This window comes from Filicampus tigris, chromosome 6 (genome assembly GCF_054856515.1).
Source record: "Filicampus tigris isolate MCC_2025a chromosome 6, RoL_Ftig_1.0, whole genome shotgun sequence".
Classification (NCBI taxonomy): domain Eukaryota; kingdom Metazoa; phylum Chordata; class Actinopteri; order Syngnathiformes; family Syngnathidae; genus Filicampus; species Filicampus tigris.
The window spans coordinates 25132332-25152647 of NC_141222.1; the positions used below are offsets into that span (position 1 = coordinate 25132332).

The 20316-nt window shown below is 38.6% G+C and overlaps 2 protein-coding genes across 2 annotated transcripts; both read right to left on the minus strand.

The window, feature by feature from the left end:
- Nucleotides 1–1359: 1359 nt before the first annotated feature.
- On the minus strand, nucleotides 1360–11489 carry map9 (microtubule-associated protein 9). Its single transcript, XM_086034008.1, has 12 exons — nucleotides 9830–11489; nucleotides 9658–9742; nucleotides 8564–9246; nucleotides 7925–7961; nucleotides 7764–7831; nucleotides 7626–7678; nucleotides 7390–7540; nucleotides 7173–7250; nucleotides 6881–7042; nucleotides 6521–6666; nucleotides 4257–4392; nucleotides 1360–4130 (listed from the first exon to the last, which is right to left on the minus strand). Exons 1-12 carry the CDS (start codon nucleotides 9899–9901, stop codon nucleotides 4011–4013), a joined length of 1791 nt encoding a protein of 596 aa, XP_085890134.1. The 5' UTR covers nucleotides 9902–11489; the 3' UTR covers nucleotides 1360–4010.
- A 143-nt stretch (nucleotides 11490–11632) lies between these two features.
- On the minus strand, nucleotides 11633–17162 carry smim14 (small integral membrane protein 14). The gene is made up of 5 exons (XM_086034009.1): nucleotides 16960–17162; nucleotides 15503–15596; nucleotides 13436–13484; nucleotides 13198–13355; nucleotides 11633–12358 (listed from the first exon to the last, which is right to left on the minus strand). Exons 2-5 carry the CDS (start codon nucleotides 15575–15577, stop codon nucleotides 12326–12328), a joined length of 315 nt encoding a protein of 104 aa, XP_085890135.1. The 5' UTR covers nucleotides 15578–15596; nucleotides 16960–17162; the 3' UTR covers nucleotides 11633–12325.
- Between the last annotated feature and the right edge of the window lie 3154 nt (nucleotides 17163–20316).

Below are 20316 nucleotides of genomic sequence, written 5' to 3' on the forward strand. Positions count from 1 at the left end.
CTGTGGGTACAGATTAGCAAAAAAATATTTTTTCTCACACCCTGGCACCTTAGTTTGCTCATGCAAGGAAAGAATTGGGTTAGTCTATGCGCCCTGTGGATTTAGCATGTCGTTTGATGACTCAGTAAAGAGGTGGGAGTAAAGCCTTTATTAAAAAAAAATAAATAAAATGAAATAAAAATACTGGAAAAAAAATCTAACTTTACAGCCGTGACTTATTATTATTATTATTTTACAACATACAGTAGGTGTCAAACTTAAAGGCCCGAGGGCCAGATCTGGTTTGGTACATAATTTTATGTGGCCCACAAAAGCCAATCATAATCCTTGCTAAAATCTGTACCAATATTCCAAATTACCATCTGTGATAAATAACTGAGATTTTGCAATAAATGTTTTGTTACCTTTTTCACAGTAACTTGAACAATTATCGAGCAAACTATTATCCTTGACTTTTGATTCCAAAATTAATAATACGATGAGACTATTAAACATTTACTTCATTTGACCATTATAATGGCCCTCTGAGGGAAACCGTAACTACAAAGTGGCTCGTGACCAAAATGAGTTTGACGCCCATTTCACAATATCATATTTCGTTTATAGCAAACTGCCCAGCCTAATCAATCAGAGATGCCGTTAGACGGTGACATCTGTCGTGCCCCAATGAGAAGCGCTGTCCTATTGGCACAATAATAATACAATACATTAAAAACACAAGACATGCAAGATAGCGCACTTGTCGACGGACTGTTATGAAGCGGAAAAAAATGTTGCGAGAAACGTTGCTACATGTGTTTTCCCTGCAAAGAAATCCACTGTAGTGACATAAGTGACAATAATAAAGCATGGACTTGTTTCATATTGTGCTTCAGTGGCAAAAAACATATTGTCATGGGCCAGAAGTACTATCTTTCAAGTTGTGTTGGCAGAACAGGTATGTTTAGGTTTTGTTTAACTTGATCTTAAGTGTTTAATTAACGTAATTAATGAATTAACTTAATTACTTTAATTATGGGTGGATTGTTCAGACATGGACCATGAGAGAGTTCCACCTCGTTAGCAACATACTGTGTTTGTTTGCAGTATTAAAGTCATTTTGTAAATATTTAACAAGACTTAGTTTTTATAATGGGCATACTTTGTGTCCCTTATTCAATGGTATTTTTTTTCTTTTTACAATAATAATGAAATGACAATTGTTAAGTAGAACATGTGTTCAGTGTTACGAACCAACACAATTTTGTACCGTAGTTATCGAAAAGGTAGGGGGGGTATCAATATGTTTCATGGACAGAGGGGTGTTTTCCCCCCAGGAGACGCACAGATGGACACATTTAAAAACAGTACAACACTGTGTAAAAATTGAATGTCACAATAAAATTTTATGCGTTATTTCAGTCAGTTTTATACGGTACACAAACACAGGAAGTATGTTTACAAAATTAAACACACACAAAAATGGACACATTGTATTCAGTCAGAGCTGGGTATTTTACTAAAAATTCGCGGTCCGTTTATCGCCTTGAGCCGGGGTAGCCTTCCGTCGTCCGTTTTTCGACCAAATAGTAATCGCCTATAGACCGATATGACTATCATTTTAAACCGACTTCCATAAGTTTCCTACTACCAACTTCGACAAACTACCACAAGTACTACTACTATCCACTGATGACAACCATACGTGAAGGAGCTCAACTTCTACTTCATAGTGTGAATTCAAGCATAAAGTTCACTCTAAAACCCGCTTCATCTTTATGTAAACAGCAATTTAGGAGCTTCACATGCATTGCAGACAAATTGACAAGCTATTATAAATAGCATGTGACTTTCTGCTGTTAACTGGGCCGGTGCCCTGGCTAACTATAATTATTATGACTACCAGCAGTGAGGAAGACTTATCTTGAAAAACCTTCTTGTATCCATGATTTTTTTTTTACGTTATTTTCCTCGGCCCTGTCAGCTAGCAAGAAACGCATTAAATGTACAGTACAATAAACTCAAATCGCGGCAGGTACTGGAGCATGGTCATATGGAAAACATGGAATGGATTTTCAGTAATAAGGACGTTCAAATTGAATGGATTGGAATTGGATAATGAACCAATGACAAGGGCACTCTCTACATAGCAGTATGAAGTGAAGAATTATTTTATGATTATTATATCAGTCATTAGCATCCTTCACATTATTTCCCTCATGCTGCTTTTAGATGGCAGACTCGGCACTCTTTGCTACTTAAACGCTAACGCCCGGATCTCGCCAGGACACAAAGTACTTACAACTGGTGACGCCAGTACAGGTATAGTTTTACAGGTTTAGTTTCTTTCTGTTTTTTTTTTTACCGCAGCTTAAGCATTTAAAATGTTTTAATTATAGGTAGATTGATCAGACATAGACTGTAAGAGTTGTTCCGTGTAAGGGAAATATTCATATGTGCTGCAAAGTATTATGTAAATGTTCAACAATCCTTTGTTTCTATAATACTTTGTGTACCTTATTCCATGATCTACGTTTTTTTCCCCTCCTCTTTTTTGAATATTAATGAGATGAGAATTAAGTAGAAAATGTGTTCTGTGTTTAGGACCTTTGTACCAGATTTGGCCCAGGATCAGAAAACAGGTGAGCCGTGATTGGTTGTCACCTGAGCAACTGTGATGTCATTTTCAGTTGACAGAAAGAAACAAAATGGCCGTCCGCTCAGACGGCTAAAAACGGGTGGATTTTGCTGCTTTAAAAAGCAATCAATCCAAAAATATTCTTTACTCTAATATGTTCAAGCAGCCCCACCAGTCTAAACACGGTGATCTGATTGATACAGTGTTTGTGGAATATGAGTTAAGTAGTAAAATCCACCCGTTTTTGTCCATCTCAGGGGGCGGCCATTTTGTCACCTCTGTCGACTGAAAATGACATCACAGTTGCTCAGGAGTCAAGTAACAACCAATCACGGTTCACCTGTTTTCTGAAGCTGGACTGGAGTCTGTAAAGGAATTTCATACAACAATTGTGGTGCTGCTGGTGGTGAGGAGCCTGGAGTAGACTCAAGAGATTGACTGCTGAAGTGATCTGCACTTGGAACTATAAATAAAGCTACTTTCTAATTTAAATATAAGAGTTGCCAAGGAATGATTATAGTGAAAAATACACGACTGCAATCAAGTCAGAATCGTGAAAATCCCCTAGGTAGACCCCTCACAAGTTACCCGAGGCCAAACAGACAAAAAGAACAAAAAGTGCAGATCTTTCCGTTCTGAAATATTGGACTTCACCATAAGCAAGATCCTTGATAGAAATCAAACTATGTGTAAAATATTAAAAGTGTAACTGTGTTCTCTTTTTTTGTCGGTTTAAGAAGCCTTCGCTGTTAGTTCTGTGTCTCACGTCAGCTTCTCCTCTCCTTGCGTACAACCATCCAACTCTAATGTCTCACACCTGGTTTCAATTGTCCTCCCCTCCCTGGTGTATAAAACGTCACTCTTCCTTCCCCCCCCCATCACATTACCAGGATGACGTTTTCAGTACCCTTTTATATTGCCACGCCCTTTGTGTGGAAATGTTCTGACTGTTCTAGTGAGTCAATGGCCAGACTTTTTGCCTCGCCCTGTGTTTTCTGAAGTTGTGTCTGAATGTCCAGAGGACAAAACTTGGACTGGAATAGACTCACTATGTTGCGCAATCTCACAATTTCATCACATCTCTGAAAGATCTTGACACCAAAGAATCCAGTGTGATGGCATCCGGCATACATCAGGGGAAATATTTGTTCGTTCCCCTACTGAATTTCAGGAAACGCGTGGTTAGCACATCCGCTCACAGTCCAGAGGTTGTTAGTCCCAATCCTAGCTTCGGCCTTCTTGTGAGGCTTGTTTTCCCTGTCGTTGTGTTTTCTTCGTGTGCACTCCAGCTTCTTCCCGCATTTCAGAAACATGCATGTTGTGAATGTCGAGTGTGAAAAGTTGTTTCTGTCTCTCACCAACTATTTCAACTACGCATCCCCCATTTCAGAAGTTATTTTCGAAATTGAATGGTTTTATTGGGAGGGCTCCATGGTGGAGGTGGGCTGTCTCGCAGTATCACTTGGAGTCGCCTTTCTTCTTTCTGTCGCTTTTGTTGTATATCCTTCTTCGCCTGTTTTTTAAAAAAAAGTAGAAAATCAATGATTCAAAAGCACTCCCAGACAGTCACGCAGTTCTGCTAAAAGGAGAGAAGTCATGCTAGGAGTTGATCTTTACGCAGGTAAGAAATTGTCCTCACCAGCCACTGTTCATACATCTCTAGAGCCATTTTATCCTTCTCCTCTTGGATATATCGATGCTCGTCTGCTTTATTCTTGGTCTCCTGGCGTTCCGTCGAGACTTTTTTGTACAGAGCATCCGTCTTCTTTTCGCACCTGTGGAAAATGATCACATGGCGTACGCTTATATGGAGTCAATATTCGGGCTGAGGTTAAAAAAAAATAAAATAAAATAAAAATTCAGATTTCTGAAACATTAGGAATAACTCGTTTACATGCGTGAGCGGACAGTTACTTCCGCATTGAAGTAAGTTGATTTAAAAGGCGATGCGCGGATTTTGTGATGCATACAGACCAGTGTTTTTCCAACTTTTTTGAGTCAAGGCATATTTATTTCATTGAAAAAAAAATCCCGCGTCACACCACCAGCTGAAATTGTGAAAAAAAAAGCTTATTTTAACAATATAAGTGTTATATTGTTTATATAAGCATTTTTTAACATTGAAAAATGACGTTATACTATAACGTCTTGATTAAGAATTAAATAAACGCACAAAAAAAAAGGTATTTTATAATGTTTCATATTGATACTTACTCAGTGTGAAACATGGACCTTTTTGGATAAACATGCATCACTAATTTGCTCGTCTCGAAACAAAACTACCTGCTGCTAGTGCCACCTGCTGGTATGGAAGAGTACTACAATGTAGTAAAGACATGATTACGCTGCCAGGCGCTAGACCGCACAGGCACACAAATTACATCACTTCCCACGGCACACCTGCCAATATCTCGCGGCACACTGGCACAGAATTTGAAAAACACTGATATAGACGTCATTTCCGCTTGTTACGTTCTACCGCCAATAAAACACATTATATTTATGTCACTCACCACAGGAATAAAGCAGCCGGTGTGTCTATATAAACACTGTGTCATTTTCGCCAGAGACAGAAAATCACGTGAAAATGCCGCAGAGAAAAGGGGTTCATAAAGTGATAACCCAGGGGGGTTATTCGGGTTTTTATGAGGCCCAGTTCAGAAAAAAAAACATCTTCAAGTCGCGGTCTGGAATGTGTAGCATGAATGATAATCTACTCTCAAATATTTGCATGGTGTTTGTTATGGATAATCCGTGACAAGCCCCGAGCATCTTTAGAACAGACAATCGCCTCCAGCACAATAAGGTGATGGATGGCTCGAGGGGGAGGAGTTGCTGCATTCTAGTTTGCTAAACTTAATTTATTAAAGTATAACAATATAAACAATTACAACTAAGCAGGTTTATTCTGCATTTTCTTTTTGTTTTAAAGCGGAAGTCAACCCAAACATATATTTTTTTCAAGAATATGTTCTATTCAGGCCCACTGGTTGAAACAAGGCGTTCTGATTAATATTGATAATATCCATTTTGTCACTTCTGTCGACTGAAAACGACATCACAACTGCTCTGGGCTCACGTAACAACCAATCACGGCTCAGCTTCAGAAAACAGGTGAAAACAAAATGGCTGCCGCCAGAGATGGCTAAAAACGGGTGGATTTTGTTGCTTAACTCATATTCCACAAACACAACATTAATCAGAATGCTGTGTTTCAACTAGTTGGGCCTGCATAGAACATATCTTTTAAAAAATATATCTTTGGGTTGACTTCCGCTTTAATGCTAACTCCTCCGCCAATGATGGCTCTTTGTGAAGTCAGCTTTTACATAAGGTGGCAATGATTTAAACAAGCGGTGTCAAAAATACGGCCCGTGGGCCCCCAAGGAGGTTCGATCAGGCCCGCGGGATCATTTAAATGTGAAAAAATGCATAAAAGACACGGGATTAATATCTTTAATACGATGCAATTCATAAAATATCCGCTAGGGGGCACATTGTTTTGATCAGAGTAGAAGACAATATTGTTTAAAAATTACTTTCCCTATAAAGCTCGTTTCTTAATGTGCATTACTATATTTTTCAATACTAAGTAAGTGCCTTTGTACAATCAGTGGGATCAGTTGCAATGCACATATGTGAACGATAAACGTAAATTGCATATTTGTCTAAGGAAATATAAGGTGTTTCATGAAATGTGTTGTAAAAAGAATGTTCATTAAATTTCAACATTTTCCTAATGTTCTTGTGCTTCTTTACACCAAAACAGAGGAAATACATGATATTTTGATTATTTATAGCTGAGTATGGTATCATTTTAATGGTCCGGCCCAATTGGCATCTACAGAGGCCTTATGTGGCCCACAATGCGAAATGAGTTTGACAGCCCTGCTTTAAACTTACCAGTTCGAAAAAGCCGATTTGCTGCCTCTCTTCCGTTCTTCCTCCTCCTCCTGTTTCTTCAGGGCAAGTTTCCTCTCAGTCGCTCTTTGCTGTCGACACTTTTCTCGGAGCAAGTCATCATGCTCACGCTTCCATTGATGAAACACCTGCCGGGGCATCACTTCCGATTAGAAACAGTCATTTGGACTTTTTTTTTTTTTTTTTCCCCTTCTTGATTTTGAAATATAAACATCATTTTTACTACTCTGATGACAATGTTTTTTAATCAACGACTGTGCAACATTTGGAGCTTGCTGCTTGTTTTTCAGCCCTTCACTTTTCAGTCAGTGAAAATCATGCTCCATAGCAAGCGATTCTTACCTGTTCGGCTGCTTTTCTTTTTTCCTCGACCTCTTCCACCGCCCTTTGCTCTTTCCTCATCTTTTGTTTGTCTTCCTTTGTTTTTGCTTTGAGCATCTCATCTTTCTTTTCTTTCCAAGCCTCGTAGGAAGCGGCGGCATCCTTCTTTTTTTCTTCTTCTCTCTGTTTGGTTTGAGGGAACAAAGTCAGCTGCGTGTATCAGGTGAAAGCATTTACCACGATTTTGTTTTACCGTAGTTTGGTAGAGATGGTCCCACTTTGCTGAGAGGTTCTTATCTTCTCAGCTGCTCACCTTTTTGTTTTGTTCTTGCAGAATCTTCTCTTTGTTTAAGTTCTCAGAGGACCTTTCCTTTTTCTTTCTGAGCCATTCCTTGGAGGAGTGCAAATAAGATGTGAACTGACTGACGTATAATATTGGGATGCCGTCTTCTGAAGCTAATGCTAGCAAACTGCGCGCGCTCGCTAGCTTTTCTTGATGATGACAAGACGTGCGCCATTGTTCCACTGACCTGGTAAACAGTGGCCCTGAGAGAATCGGCAGCTTGTGGTTGACAATCTTGGGAAACTTTACAATCCAGAATTTTGAGAGTTCCCAGATACTTTGATTCCACCTTCTTGGCACACACAGCGCTGGGTCTCTGAGACTGAGAACTGGATGCCCTGATATGAAAGAAAACAAAGACGCTGAAGTCACAGTTTGTTCACAAATAGACTGGCATGCGGTAGGTTAGATAGCATTACTGACCTGATATCACATTTGTTTTGATCTTGAGCAACAGAGTGTTCTTCTGAATCTCGCTGAAAAAAAGCAAGAGTAACCTTATTAAATTCAACTGTTTACATGAAGAAGGATCCTCGCCAAAAGAACATCATGACATCTTACGATAGACTCTTTCAATGATGTGGAGTTTGCTCCCCGTTGTTCTTTGGAGTCACCCGAAGTGACGCTATCTAAAAACAAGAGAAATATGTATAATACGTATGATAAAATGTTGCTTCATATAGAATCGATTTAAAATGTGGTAATGGTGTTTGACCGCTCACCTTTGGCGCATGAATCGGCACGGCATCCATCTGTCAACTAACAAACACAGCAAACATGACAAAATAAGTTTGAGACATAATTTGATAACATGAAATGATCATAATTAACTGTCACAACATTAAACTATTTCTTTGTTTCTGTTGCCAATGTTCATTAGGAATGAGCAATTTATATCTTTTATGCAAAATAAAGGACCATTCATTATTATTATTCATCGATTACATTGATCATTATTCTGGTTGTGTTTTTTTTTTAGCCATGCAGAACTGCAGTGCCCTGTGGTTCCTAATATTTTGTAAACCTTAGAGACAGGATGATCTCTAAAAACAGCAAAATTTGGGGCCAAAAATGAACCAATCCACCAATTAGGTCAATTTGACAGACCTTCTTGAATTGTTTTGTACAAAACAGTATTAATTGTTGGGGTTGTTTTGTACAAAACTACTCTTTTGGGTTTTTTTTTTTTTTCAAAAAACAAACAAACAGTTGGGGCAAATTGATTCGAGTGGTGGATCGGTCCATTTTTGACCCCCAAATATTATGTTATTTTTAACCCAACTTTTTTTAGAGTGTGGGAAGCGCAGATGATAGATAATGATTGGTAACATTGTGCAATAGGTGAATGTAAAATGTCGCACATGAGGACTGCAGCTCCTTGTGGTGATCCTTTCAGGAGATGGGATGTCAGTGATGTTGCTTGTATTGGCATCTGAAGGAGAAGTTTCGGTTTTCTCTGCCACCTGGATGTTCAACCCCAAAGTCCGTTGTCTTGGTTTGGGTCTGGGAGTCTCCCGCTCAATATCTACGCATGTATCTATGTTGTTCGAAAATGGTGTAAACTGACCAGTGGTCGTAACACATTTAATGTCAGCGTCCAATGAAGTCCGGATGCTTTCTTCACAACCTGCGTCTCCGCTCGTGTCTGCTCTACTTTCAGGCCTAATAGGCGCTGGAGATGTACTCCTGTGGAATGGTAAAGGCAAGTCCTGAGGAGCATCATCTAACTGGGAAAACAGTGATGTACTGGAGTTGTCTTTTTGGGGACAAAGGCTGTCCAATTTCACAGCATCATTTTTATACTGTATGTTGTCTTCACTAGATAACGGATAACTGTTTAAAGTCTTGTCTTCATGCTGTGGTACTATCGTGTCTCCCTCCACAGAAGTTCTTTTCAGGGATTTCAAGAAGGAAGTCCTCTTTTTCGTGCCTTGTGTTTCGTCATCATCAGAGAAGTCAAAGTCGTTGACTCTACTTGTCGTCTTGCTGGCTTTAAATGCATCAGACCTGCTTTTTCTTGATTTAAGGAGGCTGTCCAAAAAATCTGTGGCATACAGAAAATTACAAGCATAAATATAATTTCCCCTTTATTCCATCTATATAGCATACTAAAACCAATACGATCCTAGCTAGTGGACTGTTGCTGACCAAGACAACAAACAGTTCGGCAAATGGGAATGTATTACAACGTGTTTATCATCTGTTACAGCATTTTAAACAATGCAAAGAACATAACACAAGCAATAAACAGAATACAGTATTATGTTATACAGTGGTGGTGCATGCTTTCATTAATCTATCGGTGCGAGGCTTTGTAGGTAAAAAGACGACAAAAAGACACAGGGAAACTTAATTTACACCACCTTAGACTTAAAGGAATCCAAATTATGCATAGCCCTGTGTTGTTCGTAAAAACACAAACGTGTTAACTCTTATGTTCTTCAATACGTCTTACCGTCGCCATCCTCACCAAAATCTTCTGAATATAAAAGTGGTGCGGTTTTTCTAGCTCTGATCGTGAGAGCAGCTTCAAGTTCATCCTGCAAAGACAGCAACTAGGTTAAGTCGCCCGATCGAGTCAATTTCCGTACGAGGTAATCAAAGAATAGTCATAGTGTAAACTTTACCTGGAACGTTGTTCTTTTTGCTGTTTTGGGACTTTGCGAGTAAGCAAGAATGTCGAATTCTTGATTCGTCATAGCTGAAACTATAAACAGGTTTCTTGGCTAGGATTTAGCATGCTCGCTACTTTTTGCTAGCTCCAACAAGACGCCACAGAGCGCCCAGAGTTACTCATTTACATGACAACGATTATCACTCTATGTGTAGTCGTTTCTGCGAATATCCGATAGCTGTTTGAGTGAATTAAACGTAATGTTGTTAATCTCCAACAGCAACCGTGGAAATCCTATTTTGTTTACGGTAACCTAGAGAGACAGTGTTTCCGGTTTAACAATGCGCATGCGCGTTGTATTTTCAGTCTCCACCTGAAGATTTATACTGAATTAGTGACGTCACATGTATTACCAAATCAATGACGGCGGAATAATCTGATATATCGATCTTTTAATTCTAGATTAAAAGGGTAACACTTTTAAATGGCGAACAACTCTATTGGTGATTAACGTCAGTGAACGTTTTTGATACGATAACGTTTAAATGTAGCTGCCACACCAAGCCGAACTAGGGCGATTACGTTTTGTAGCGTTTGTAATAAAACAATCTCAGGGGATTCGCAATTTCCAGTTTCTCAATTTACCCGACGCGTGATTTTGGGAGAAACCCAGAGTACCCGAAGAAAACCCAGCACTGGAAGAACTTGCAAACTCCACACAGGAAAGCCCAGTCGAGATTCGAATCGAGGACCAGCTCCCAGTGAGGCAGATACAACGGCACGATCTGAATTCAGGACATTTAAAATCTATTCATCCTTTTTTTCCCCTGCCCCGCTATCAGTCAAGCCCCCTTTTAGCCTCGGAAGAGAAAAAATCCTGGAGCCTCCTCCCTTCTTAAATTAATACGTAAAACGACTGAATCGTTATTTTGGCACAAAATTACTGGGAAAAAAAGTTTTGGGTACTGGAATAAACTTTTGCTGTTGATTTGCATGTGTATGATACTCATATTGTGTTGACTTTGTTTTTTGTTTTAACTGGGTCTCGCACTGCTAAAACACTATTTTGTCTTTTGTGTGCTCCTATGGCAACACCAATTTTCCTTCATGTAACGAAGATTGTGATTCCCATAGTAACAATCCAATAGATTGTGGCTTCTTGCCTAATGTACTGATAAAATCACCCTCGCCATTTTTTTTCTTTTACAAAAATATGATTGCTGCATTTACAAAATATTATGGAAACGTTGCTGGGATTATTACCATCGATGACAATGCCAACCTGGAGGTAAATTTGGATTCAGCGTCTTGCCCAAGGTAAGTATTCAAACAATACTGTAGTGCTGTATGTGCAATAGTGTGTATATTCTCTCTCCAGTATATTTTTAAGTCTTAATGCCCTCAATGCCTAATGTACATTATGGCCTCTCCTTTGAGGGATGAACTGTTACCTAGAGATGCTAATCAATTGGATTCTTCTTCAACTAGCAGTCATATGATTTGCTTTTTCAGCAAGATGGTGCACTGCCACGTATCGGTAGCTGGCAGTAATGTTACACATCTTATATCTATTTAAAATTAGGCAGTGTTTTTGCAGACATCCTGTAATTGCCTTTGTCACAATGTGCAATTTGAGACAAAAATATTGACGCAATATTGTCGCAACCCTGGACATTTTTCATTGTGTAAAAATAAATAAAATATTCCTTCAGAACCTACCTTCAGTGTTAAATAAAATGACAGGTAATGGACAAATTAACCTGAAATTCTCAAGTTTAAATAGTACATAGTTTAAATAGCACCTCTTAAAGCTGTATTAGGCCCCCTTCCAAAAGATTTATTGAAGTGTATGTTCAACAGTCCTGTGGATCCAATGGGAGTATCTTAACTGATAGTCATCCTTCAGGCCTTGTTTTCAATAAGTGACAAATATAGTGTGTGCTTCATTTCAGTAACTTATCCTCAAAAATGATCTTTAGACAAATCATAACAGGTATAGTATACATATAGTACATATATACGTATGCACAAACACATAGCATATCACTTGTTTTCAAACATTCTTACAAAGTGACGGAAAAAAAAAAAAAAAATACAAAAAAAAAAAAAAAAAAACCATGAGCTTCAGTTGGGGTCTAGTGAAGGAGATCAAAGAGTGGAATCCTAGCACCTCTGAAATCATCACTTCTTATTGACCAAAAAGATGTCCTGTTTTTTTTTTCAACCATTAACACTGCACTGTCAAAGAAAGAAAGCCATTTTAAACTTTTTAGGGTTGTCAATAATTTTTAAAAATAAAACAAAAAAACACGCGGGGGCTGACCGGTAATATAGATTGTGAAAAAATATGAAATTCACTACATTTTGATATGGGAGATTGCCAGCAATTCTAATCCAAAGCACACTGGAATTAGAACAAACTAGGAAAAGTATATTTTAATGAAGGCTGACATGGGGCAGGTGTTATCTGTGCAGCTCCAGTTGAGCACTGTCAGGTGGGTTTCTTCTCCTAGTCAACAGCTGGTGGTTCTCTTCCACCTCTCTGCAACACAAAAATGGCTGGTAACTGTTAGGGTGGGTATGAATATGCTCTTTTTTTTTTTTTTTAAATTGAATTATGATAACAAATACACTCTTGGATTCATAATTACTGTTTCACAGTTTCAATATGCCGACCCTTTCAAATTTTCTTGAGGTGAGTTAATTTTTTTTGATGGGCAAAATTGTTTCAGCATCGTCTACTCTAGCCCAAGCACAGACATAATTCAATTTTAAAATCATTTGACAACAACATGAACACTTAGTTCAAAGTTACGGTGTATTTATTCTCAGTTGATCTGTTGGCCAGGGGAAATATATTTACAGAAAACAATTCAAAATGATTTTTTTTTTTTTTTTTTACTTTAAAAAAAATGCTGTTTTAAGACAACATTGTGCTATGCAGTTATTCCCAAACATTCTACTTTTTAAAAATGTCATTTTCCTCAATTCTATTGACTACAAATAATGCATTTGCCATTCATCAAGGCAACATATAGTAATAGGCAGAACAGTTAAATGCTCTTCCACTAGATGGAAAATTATAGAATTAGCCTTTCACATGAGTAAGTAAATTTGCAAGTACATTGAAATGATATCCTCAATACACTGTTTTTGTGACAATTTATTGGGTGGTGGTCTGTGACCTTTTTTTTTTTTTTAACTTAAAACATTTAGTTGGGAAAGACTGGTTTAATGAATGTGAAAATTACATTGCTTCACCTTCGATTAATCTGATATTACTCGTTAAAACAGACATTTGATTGACATGAAACAATTTGCACACGCCCACTTCCATGGCAATTAGAGATCAACTAAATGAGGACAACAGGTACAACTTACATTGCGTGGTTCGGTGGGTTTTTCAGTGGAGGAGAGACCTCTGAGAGTAGAAGGGCGCAGCAAGAAGAGGATCAGAGCTAGCACCATCCATCCCATCACCATAATGGGGAGGGTCAGCTCTTCCCCACCAATGAGCGAGCCACCACTCGGCCCAGGCACTGGACACAAACACAATGCTGCTCTAGCGCTATTCTACACTCCAACACTGACTGCGCCTGCATTAAGACGTCATACGCACATTCCAAAGGGCACTCTGTGTCTGTGCAGTAGAATTGAGAATTTCTGAGCTGGAAGAGAAACGATGGACTGAATGAAACAGAAAAGTAAGAGCAAGAGCACTTTGATGGTTCTTCACTCGGATTACTACAGCAGAGACAGCATTTTGTACACAAATACTGTAAATGGTCCGCGGATGGTTCAAAATGCCTGCCAGGCCAGCCACCAACTAACTAGCAGCTATACACATTGCGTATAGGTAGAGTTCCGAGCCATCAACTTTGCATATTACTTGTCCTCATCAGGGTTGTGAGTGAGATGCTTCCAATCCTAGTTAAAGAGTCAACCCTAATATCTTTTTTTCCCAGAATATGTTCTATACAAACCTACTAGTTAAAACAAGGCATTCTGATAAATATTGCGTTTGTGGAATATGAGTTAATTCACCCGTTTTTGTCCATCTCTGGGGGCGGCCATTTTGTCACCTCTGTCGACTGAAAATGACGCCACATTTGATCAGGTCTCAGGTAACGACCAATCACGGCTCAGCTTCAGAAAACAGGTGAGCCGTGATTGGCCGTTACCAGAGACCTGAGCAAATGTGGTGTCGTTTTCAGTCGACAGAAGTGACAAAATGGCCGCCCCCAGAGAGGGCTAAAAACGGGTGGATTTTGCTGCTTATAACTCATATTCCACAAACGCAATATTAAATCATAAGGCCGTGTTTCAACTAGTGGGCCTGCTGGGAACGTATTCTTGAAAAAAATATATGTTTGGGTTGATTTCCTTAACATTGGGGGAGAGGTGGTGTGCACCCTAAACTGGTTAAGCAACCCAATTGCAGCATGTAGAGGCCAACTTTTACTGACAAACAAGTATGCAGAGAGGTAATCCAAAAAGAAAGTACAACTCCTCACCATTTAAGTTGCCTGCCAGATCCAAGAATGACAACAGGAAATGTGTTGATTTCCATGCTTGTCATTAGCCACTGCCTTGATGATTTTTGTATGTACATAGACTGCATTGTTCATACTGTAGCAATAGGTTATTTTATTTTGCCGATACTTCAAACTCATTCGATAAGACGCTAACAGAGACTAGTCCCAAAACATGTTGACGTAGCACATGGTGTGAACTGAACTTGGGTTTTACTATTGAGACATACTGTAACATACTTTCCTACATTTTATTTTTTACTTTTGCTTAAATATTACAGTTGTCAACTCATGTTTACATTTGCATGACAAACGTTAAAACGTTTTATGCTAAGGCTTCAAGAGGGCAAGAGTTTGATTCTTTAAACGGACTATTTTCTCTTAACTCATTCACTGCCACTGACAAATGTACTTGTCTTTTCACAGTCCAGCCATTCAATCCCAGGAATTTATATTTTTTTCAAACGCTAGGGTAAATGAGGATCTGAAAATGTCTGGCAGTGAACGAGTTAAAAGATTCCACAGTTTTTTGTTTTTTTTGGGACAGCACCCTTCTAAAAATAATACAAATTCTTCAATCCAGGTGCATCTTACCATACAAGTTACACCTGTACAGGCTGACGAAGTCACCCGGAAACTGACAACACGCTGTTAGTTATATTCATCAATATACTGTGGACATGTTTTGAAACAGATCCTGTAACAGTACACCTTCCTTTAATACCAAATTTTGCAAACACAATGTAAAATCCGCATCGTATCGCAGCTCTCAAGACAATCATTGAGCAGGAACCAGGATGTTGTCTCAGTGTGACTTGGCACCATGCCATTTGTTTCTCCTTTTTGATAATTCAGTAAGATGTTATTTTTCTTTCCTTCTCTATACTAGCGAAATACTTTATTTCGACCCCTTAGCTTCATCCTAATCCAGAGGTGGGCATTTCCAGTCCTGCTTGTTTTCTATCTCTCCCTGCTACAACACACCTGTTTCCAAATGATCATATAATCAGCAAGGTCTGCGGAAGCTGGATAACGATCTGATCATTCGAATCAGGTGGGTTGCAGCTGGGTGACATAAAACATGCACGATACCGGACCGGAATTGCCCACCCCTGTCTAATATCCAATCCGTCACATCAAGATCCAACACTTACCAGGTTTAGGAGGCGCCTCATTGCATACTCTGTGCTGCAGATGCATTCACAAGGGTCAAAACCCCCTTCTGCCATGTCTTCAAGGTGACGTGCCCTGAGAAGAAAGCAGAAATATTCCAAACAGGACAACCAAGTACTAGAAGTGGAAACCCAACTTGCTTGTCAGAGCAGTGCACTCTGTGCGTCAAGACACACAAAAAGATCGGGGGAGGAGACTGCTCAGTTAGGAAGTGTCAGCATACCGTATTATCTCTGCAACAATTAATTTTTTGATAATTTATCGCAATGTGTCATTCTACACTATTTAATGTGGTATTTGAGTTGTATTAGTAGGTATTGGCAGGAAGTTAATTCGATTTTAGGAAGGGCATTACTTTTTTTTCCCCACTGTGTCTTTGTAGTGAGGTCCAAAGTGAAAACAGAAAGTCCCTTTCAGCAGATGTAGCACAGCTCATTAAATTGCAGCATAACATACTAATTCTTTGCTTGAAAGCTATCTTTTGTCATGCATGATTCCTTGTTCTGACCTCTTTGCGAAGATAATAGATAACAGATAAGATAAAAGCCCTATTCAACAAAGAGCCAGAGCTGCTACCCATCTTTGCCTTTCACATCAAAAAGCAGAATTATGAATATCAGGGGTGTAACGAAACTCAATTTGAATTGGCAAATCGGTTTAAAAGAAGCGAATCAGTACATTTTCCTTGAATCGCATCGTATCCCCTGCATCGAGATAGATATCAAATCGTCTCATGCTCGATGCGAACCTGTGGTTGCAGACGGGACTTTTACCCATCGGAAACTTATCGTCACCGGGGCGAGAGGTGCTGACGGAGAAAGAATGCCCACCTGCCTTGTTTGAAAGTCCAAATTAGTGAGTTTGAGGGTGATTATAATTTTGGTAATTCTAATGGTCCTTGAAAAGGAAAAATATTAAGTCTGATTTCCTGTCAGACAATTGGGGGGGGGGGGGGGTGGATGCGTGACTTTTTCATAATGTGTAAACTTCTGGTTTCAACTGTTATCTGTGCATCCCACTGGGGAACTTTTAATCTTGTCTGCTCACATTAAGCAGGTACACGTGTACCGGTACTGAATGAAACATCCAGCGAGTGGATGCTTCCATCGTTTTTGTTTTTAATGTGACATACAGTACATTCGAGAGGCTACCTCTGCTAAATTGCCAGTCCGTGTGGAAACAAAACAGGAAATAGTCGTGCATCGTACCGCGAAAATTCAAGGTAAATTCAAGGTCTGATCATACACAAATTATTTAAACTTAACATTTGATGTGCTGTTAATTTTGAAATGAACTAGCGTCTTGCTAGCCTATCTAGACGAGGCAAACAGCTGGGCAACTCCTCACAAAATGAGGTCTGTGGACCTTTAAATGATAATTAGCAAAAAACGGGACTGGAAACAGATGCGTGGATGAACTAGACCAGGGTCAAACTTACGTTGCGCTTTGAAGAGCAGGATGCACACTTTAAGTGTAGCGACGAGCTTCCAAGTTTGCCGACGTCCTCCGGGGAACGCACACAGAAAAGAAGTGGTTTGATGTGTCACATCACTGCAACGTTTGTGTTTGCCACACGTGAGCAAAGTAGCCATTCTTTACGACATACATCCGGGAACCAGAGAGGGGGGGGGGGGCGAAAGGAGAGGATTGAAAACAAAAGCATCTCATTGGTCAATGTCCTTGATATAGTGACTCTCATCCAATCATCGTATAGGACGAGTGTAGAGTGAATAGTAAACAAACAAGCATCGAGCACTGTGCTGTAATACTATCTGACAGCAACAGTGAAGATCGTTTTTTTTTCCCATATTCAAACGCTCTGTAATATGCAACCTCTAGCACAATGGGACGGAAATCAAATAAATATAGACTTAAACTATGCTGTATTTATGAATGCATTCTAGTAAATGGCGGACAAGTAAATAAGATAGTTGTTAGTTTACCTGAAAGCTAGCTCAACAAGCTAGTTTACCTATCGGTTGAGTAAAAGCACCTGTGGCTAAAGCCAGACTGACTGTGGCAGGGTTTTTACTTTCTGGACCTGGATTTCGCCATCTCTGCATAGCGTGTAACCGTAACAGAAAAAGTGGAGCATATGGGGCTAAATGAATGTTACCGCTGTCTTCAGTGCGAAAAACCGATGTAGAAAATATTTGTTAATCTTGTTTATTTTTTGAACCAGACCAGTGTAATCAGCTAGGCCAAGCATTACTGATTACAAAGGCCTTGGGTCTATAAAAAAAAAGACATTATGGCAGCACATAAAGGCTAAAATATCTGTTTGCCCCCACCCAAAAAAATAACGTCCACAAACCCCAATTCCAATGAAGATGGGACATTGTGTAAAATGTCAATAAAAACTGAATACTGTACAATGATTTATAAACCAATTTCAACCTTATATTCAGTTGAATGCACTACAGAATATATTTAATGTTCAAACTGATTCAATGTTCAATATGATTATGATTATGTGAATAGAATATGCATGAGCCCCTAGGGTGATATGGAAGAAGACAAATTAACTCTGTTTTATATACTTCCTGTGGCAGCTGACCTCTGCTTACTGGGTAGCCAAACAAAGACGGAATTGTACGTACCGGTAGTTTGATTTTAAAAGTTGCTTGACATCTCATTGGGGAAATCCCAAATAATTTGCGAACTTTGCAAGGCCAAATTCAAATACCATATTAGTTGTACAGCTTTGGTGTATCGTTCAACAGTTGTATATTGCAGGAAAATAATCATATTCAAGAATCAAAGAAAGCTATTACAACAGTCTTTGAATCGAAATATACTTTAATTTTTTCCCCACATTAATTCCAAGAGTTTACTGAAGTAAATATGGTACAAGCTTTGTAGAAAATTGAAGTTGAAAAATGCGATTACCGGTAATTGCGCAATCAGTTATGGAAAGATTTGTGATTAGTTAGTGCCTGGACAAATAATTGACAAAAAAATGTACAATTTATATTTAATTATAAAACAGGACAGACTGAAAATTATTTCATTATAGTATATACCATTTATGCACTCCAGGGTGAAGTAAAGTCTCATACCTGGACAAACAAAAGAATTACATTCAAATGAAACTGTGAAAAGTTTTTTTTTTGCTTGGTGGAGCAGGTTTGATTACATAAATGTCATTTCATTTGGTCCATTAGAAAAAGATGTCAATATTGTAACAAAGAAGTCCAAGACTAAGCACCCAAGGGTTTAAAGATAAATTCAGAAACATCTATCGTTCCTTGCAGTGTCTTGTACTGATATCTAAAGCCGTTCATTATATGTAGAAAGTACCTGTTTGAGTTAGTAATTGCGAGACAATGTTCTGTACAATTATGCCTTGACTTACATTTGACCATTCTTGTAACTCAAAACACTTCTCAAATTGTCTTTCGCCAAAAAAATGAATGGAAATGAGGGTGCATCAAACTCCCCTTTGTCATTTTTTCCCTGTCCCTAGTCTAAAAAGTTTCCATTTGAGGAGAAACCTGAAAAATATTAATTCATTTTGACCATGTTTAGGTGGGCCACAGTGCGTTAGAAAACTGCAAGGTTGCCGAATTTGGCAGGCTCAGAAAGTAAATACCATTTAATAGACTTTAGTAAAATTGTATAAGTTGCTCAAACATGTTTTATAAATCTTACACAAAATAGTTTAAGCCCAGATAAAAAAATATATAATTACTTAAATTATTATTGTGGCGGGTGGGAAATGACAAAATCTCATTAGTGCTCAACTGATGTCTGATGAGTTGCCCATTTGCACTGTTTTGAAATAAATGCACGTAAAAACATGTTTTTTTTTTTGTTGCTATCACTGATGTCTTAATGTATCATACTTGTAAAGTGAGCTGTAACTGTTACATTTCGACAGTAATTGTGCACATCTTCAAAATAATTGCTTGCAAAAGTTATGGAATGTCTCAAATCTACTAAAACATTGCCATTTTTTTAAACATTTATTTTAACAATCATTTTATAGCAAACAGTAATGAAAAAACAAATCAGTCAAAACTTTGGATTTTTGATCCTTACGAATTCGGCAGCCTTGCAAGTCAAATTTTCAAACGCCCAGTGGCCAGCATAAACAAAATAAAATTTTGCAGGACTTACTTTTTCAAAAAAGGGAAAAAGGTTAGACTAGGTATAGGTAAAAAAGCAAATATTTTTACTTTATAAATGGGGGGTTGATGCACGCTAATGGAAATGTAAATACTGTATTCCTTTCCAGCACCACACTGTGCTCCTTATGAAGTGCAAGCTTTGGCCACCAGGGGGAGTACAATAAATGAGTCAGTACGCTGCAATGATAGCCGTTTTTTTTTTTTTTTTTTATAAAGGATCAATATCCATCTGAGTATTGTTACATTGTCTGTGTTGTTGCATCGTTTGTGTTATAATATCTGTTGCTTAAAGCCTGGCAAGACTGCCACAGATGCTATTTATTAGCTCATCTATGGGATTTTGCATTGTGCGTTGGTATCAAGCTAGTGGACATTCAAAGGGATGTGGTTATTAAATACATTTTTTTTGGGTGGGGCGGGGGTGATTATGTTTAGTCTGAGAGTAAACCTAACTCTGGAGTAGCAATAAATAGCTTGAAGCTTCTTATATATTTTTTTTAAGAGTTTACCAAACTGCTGCTGACACCATTCAGTGCTCAAATCTCCAATTTTTGTCCGAGAAAAATCAGCCAAGCAACGGTTCGCACATTGAAAAAGTCGAGTCCACTCTTAAGTCACGGTACTGCTGTATATAAAATATTGATGAAGAAGCCAAGAGTCACATA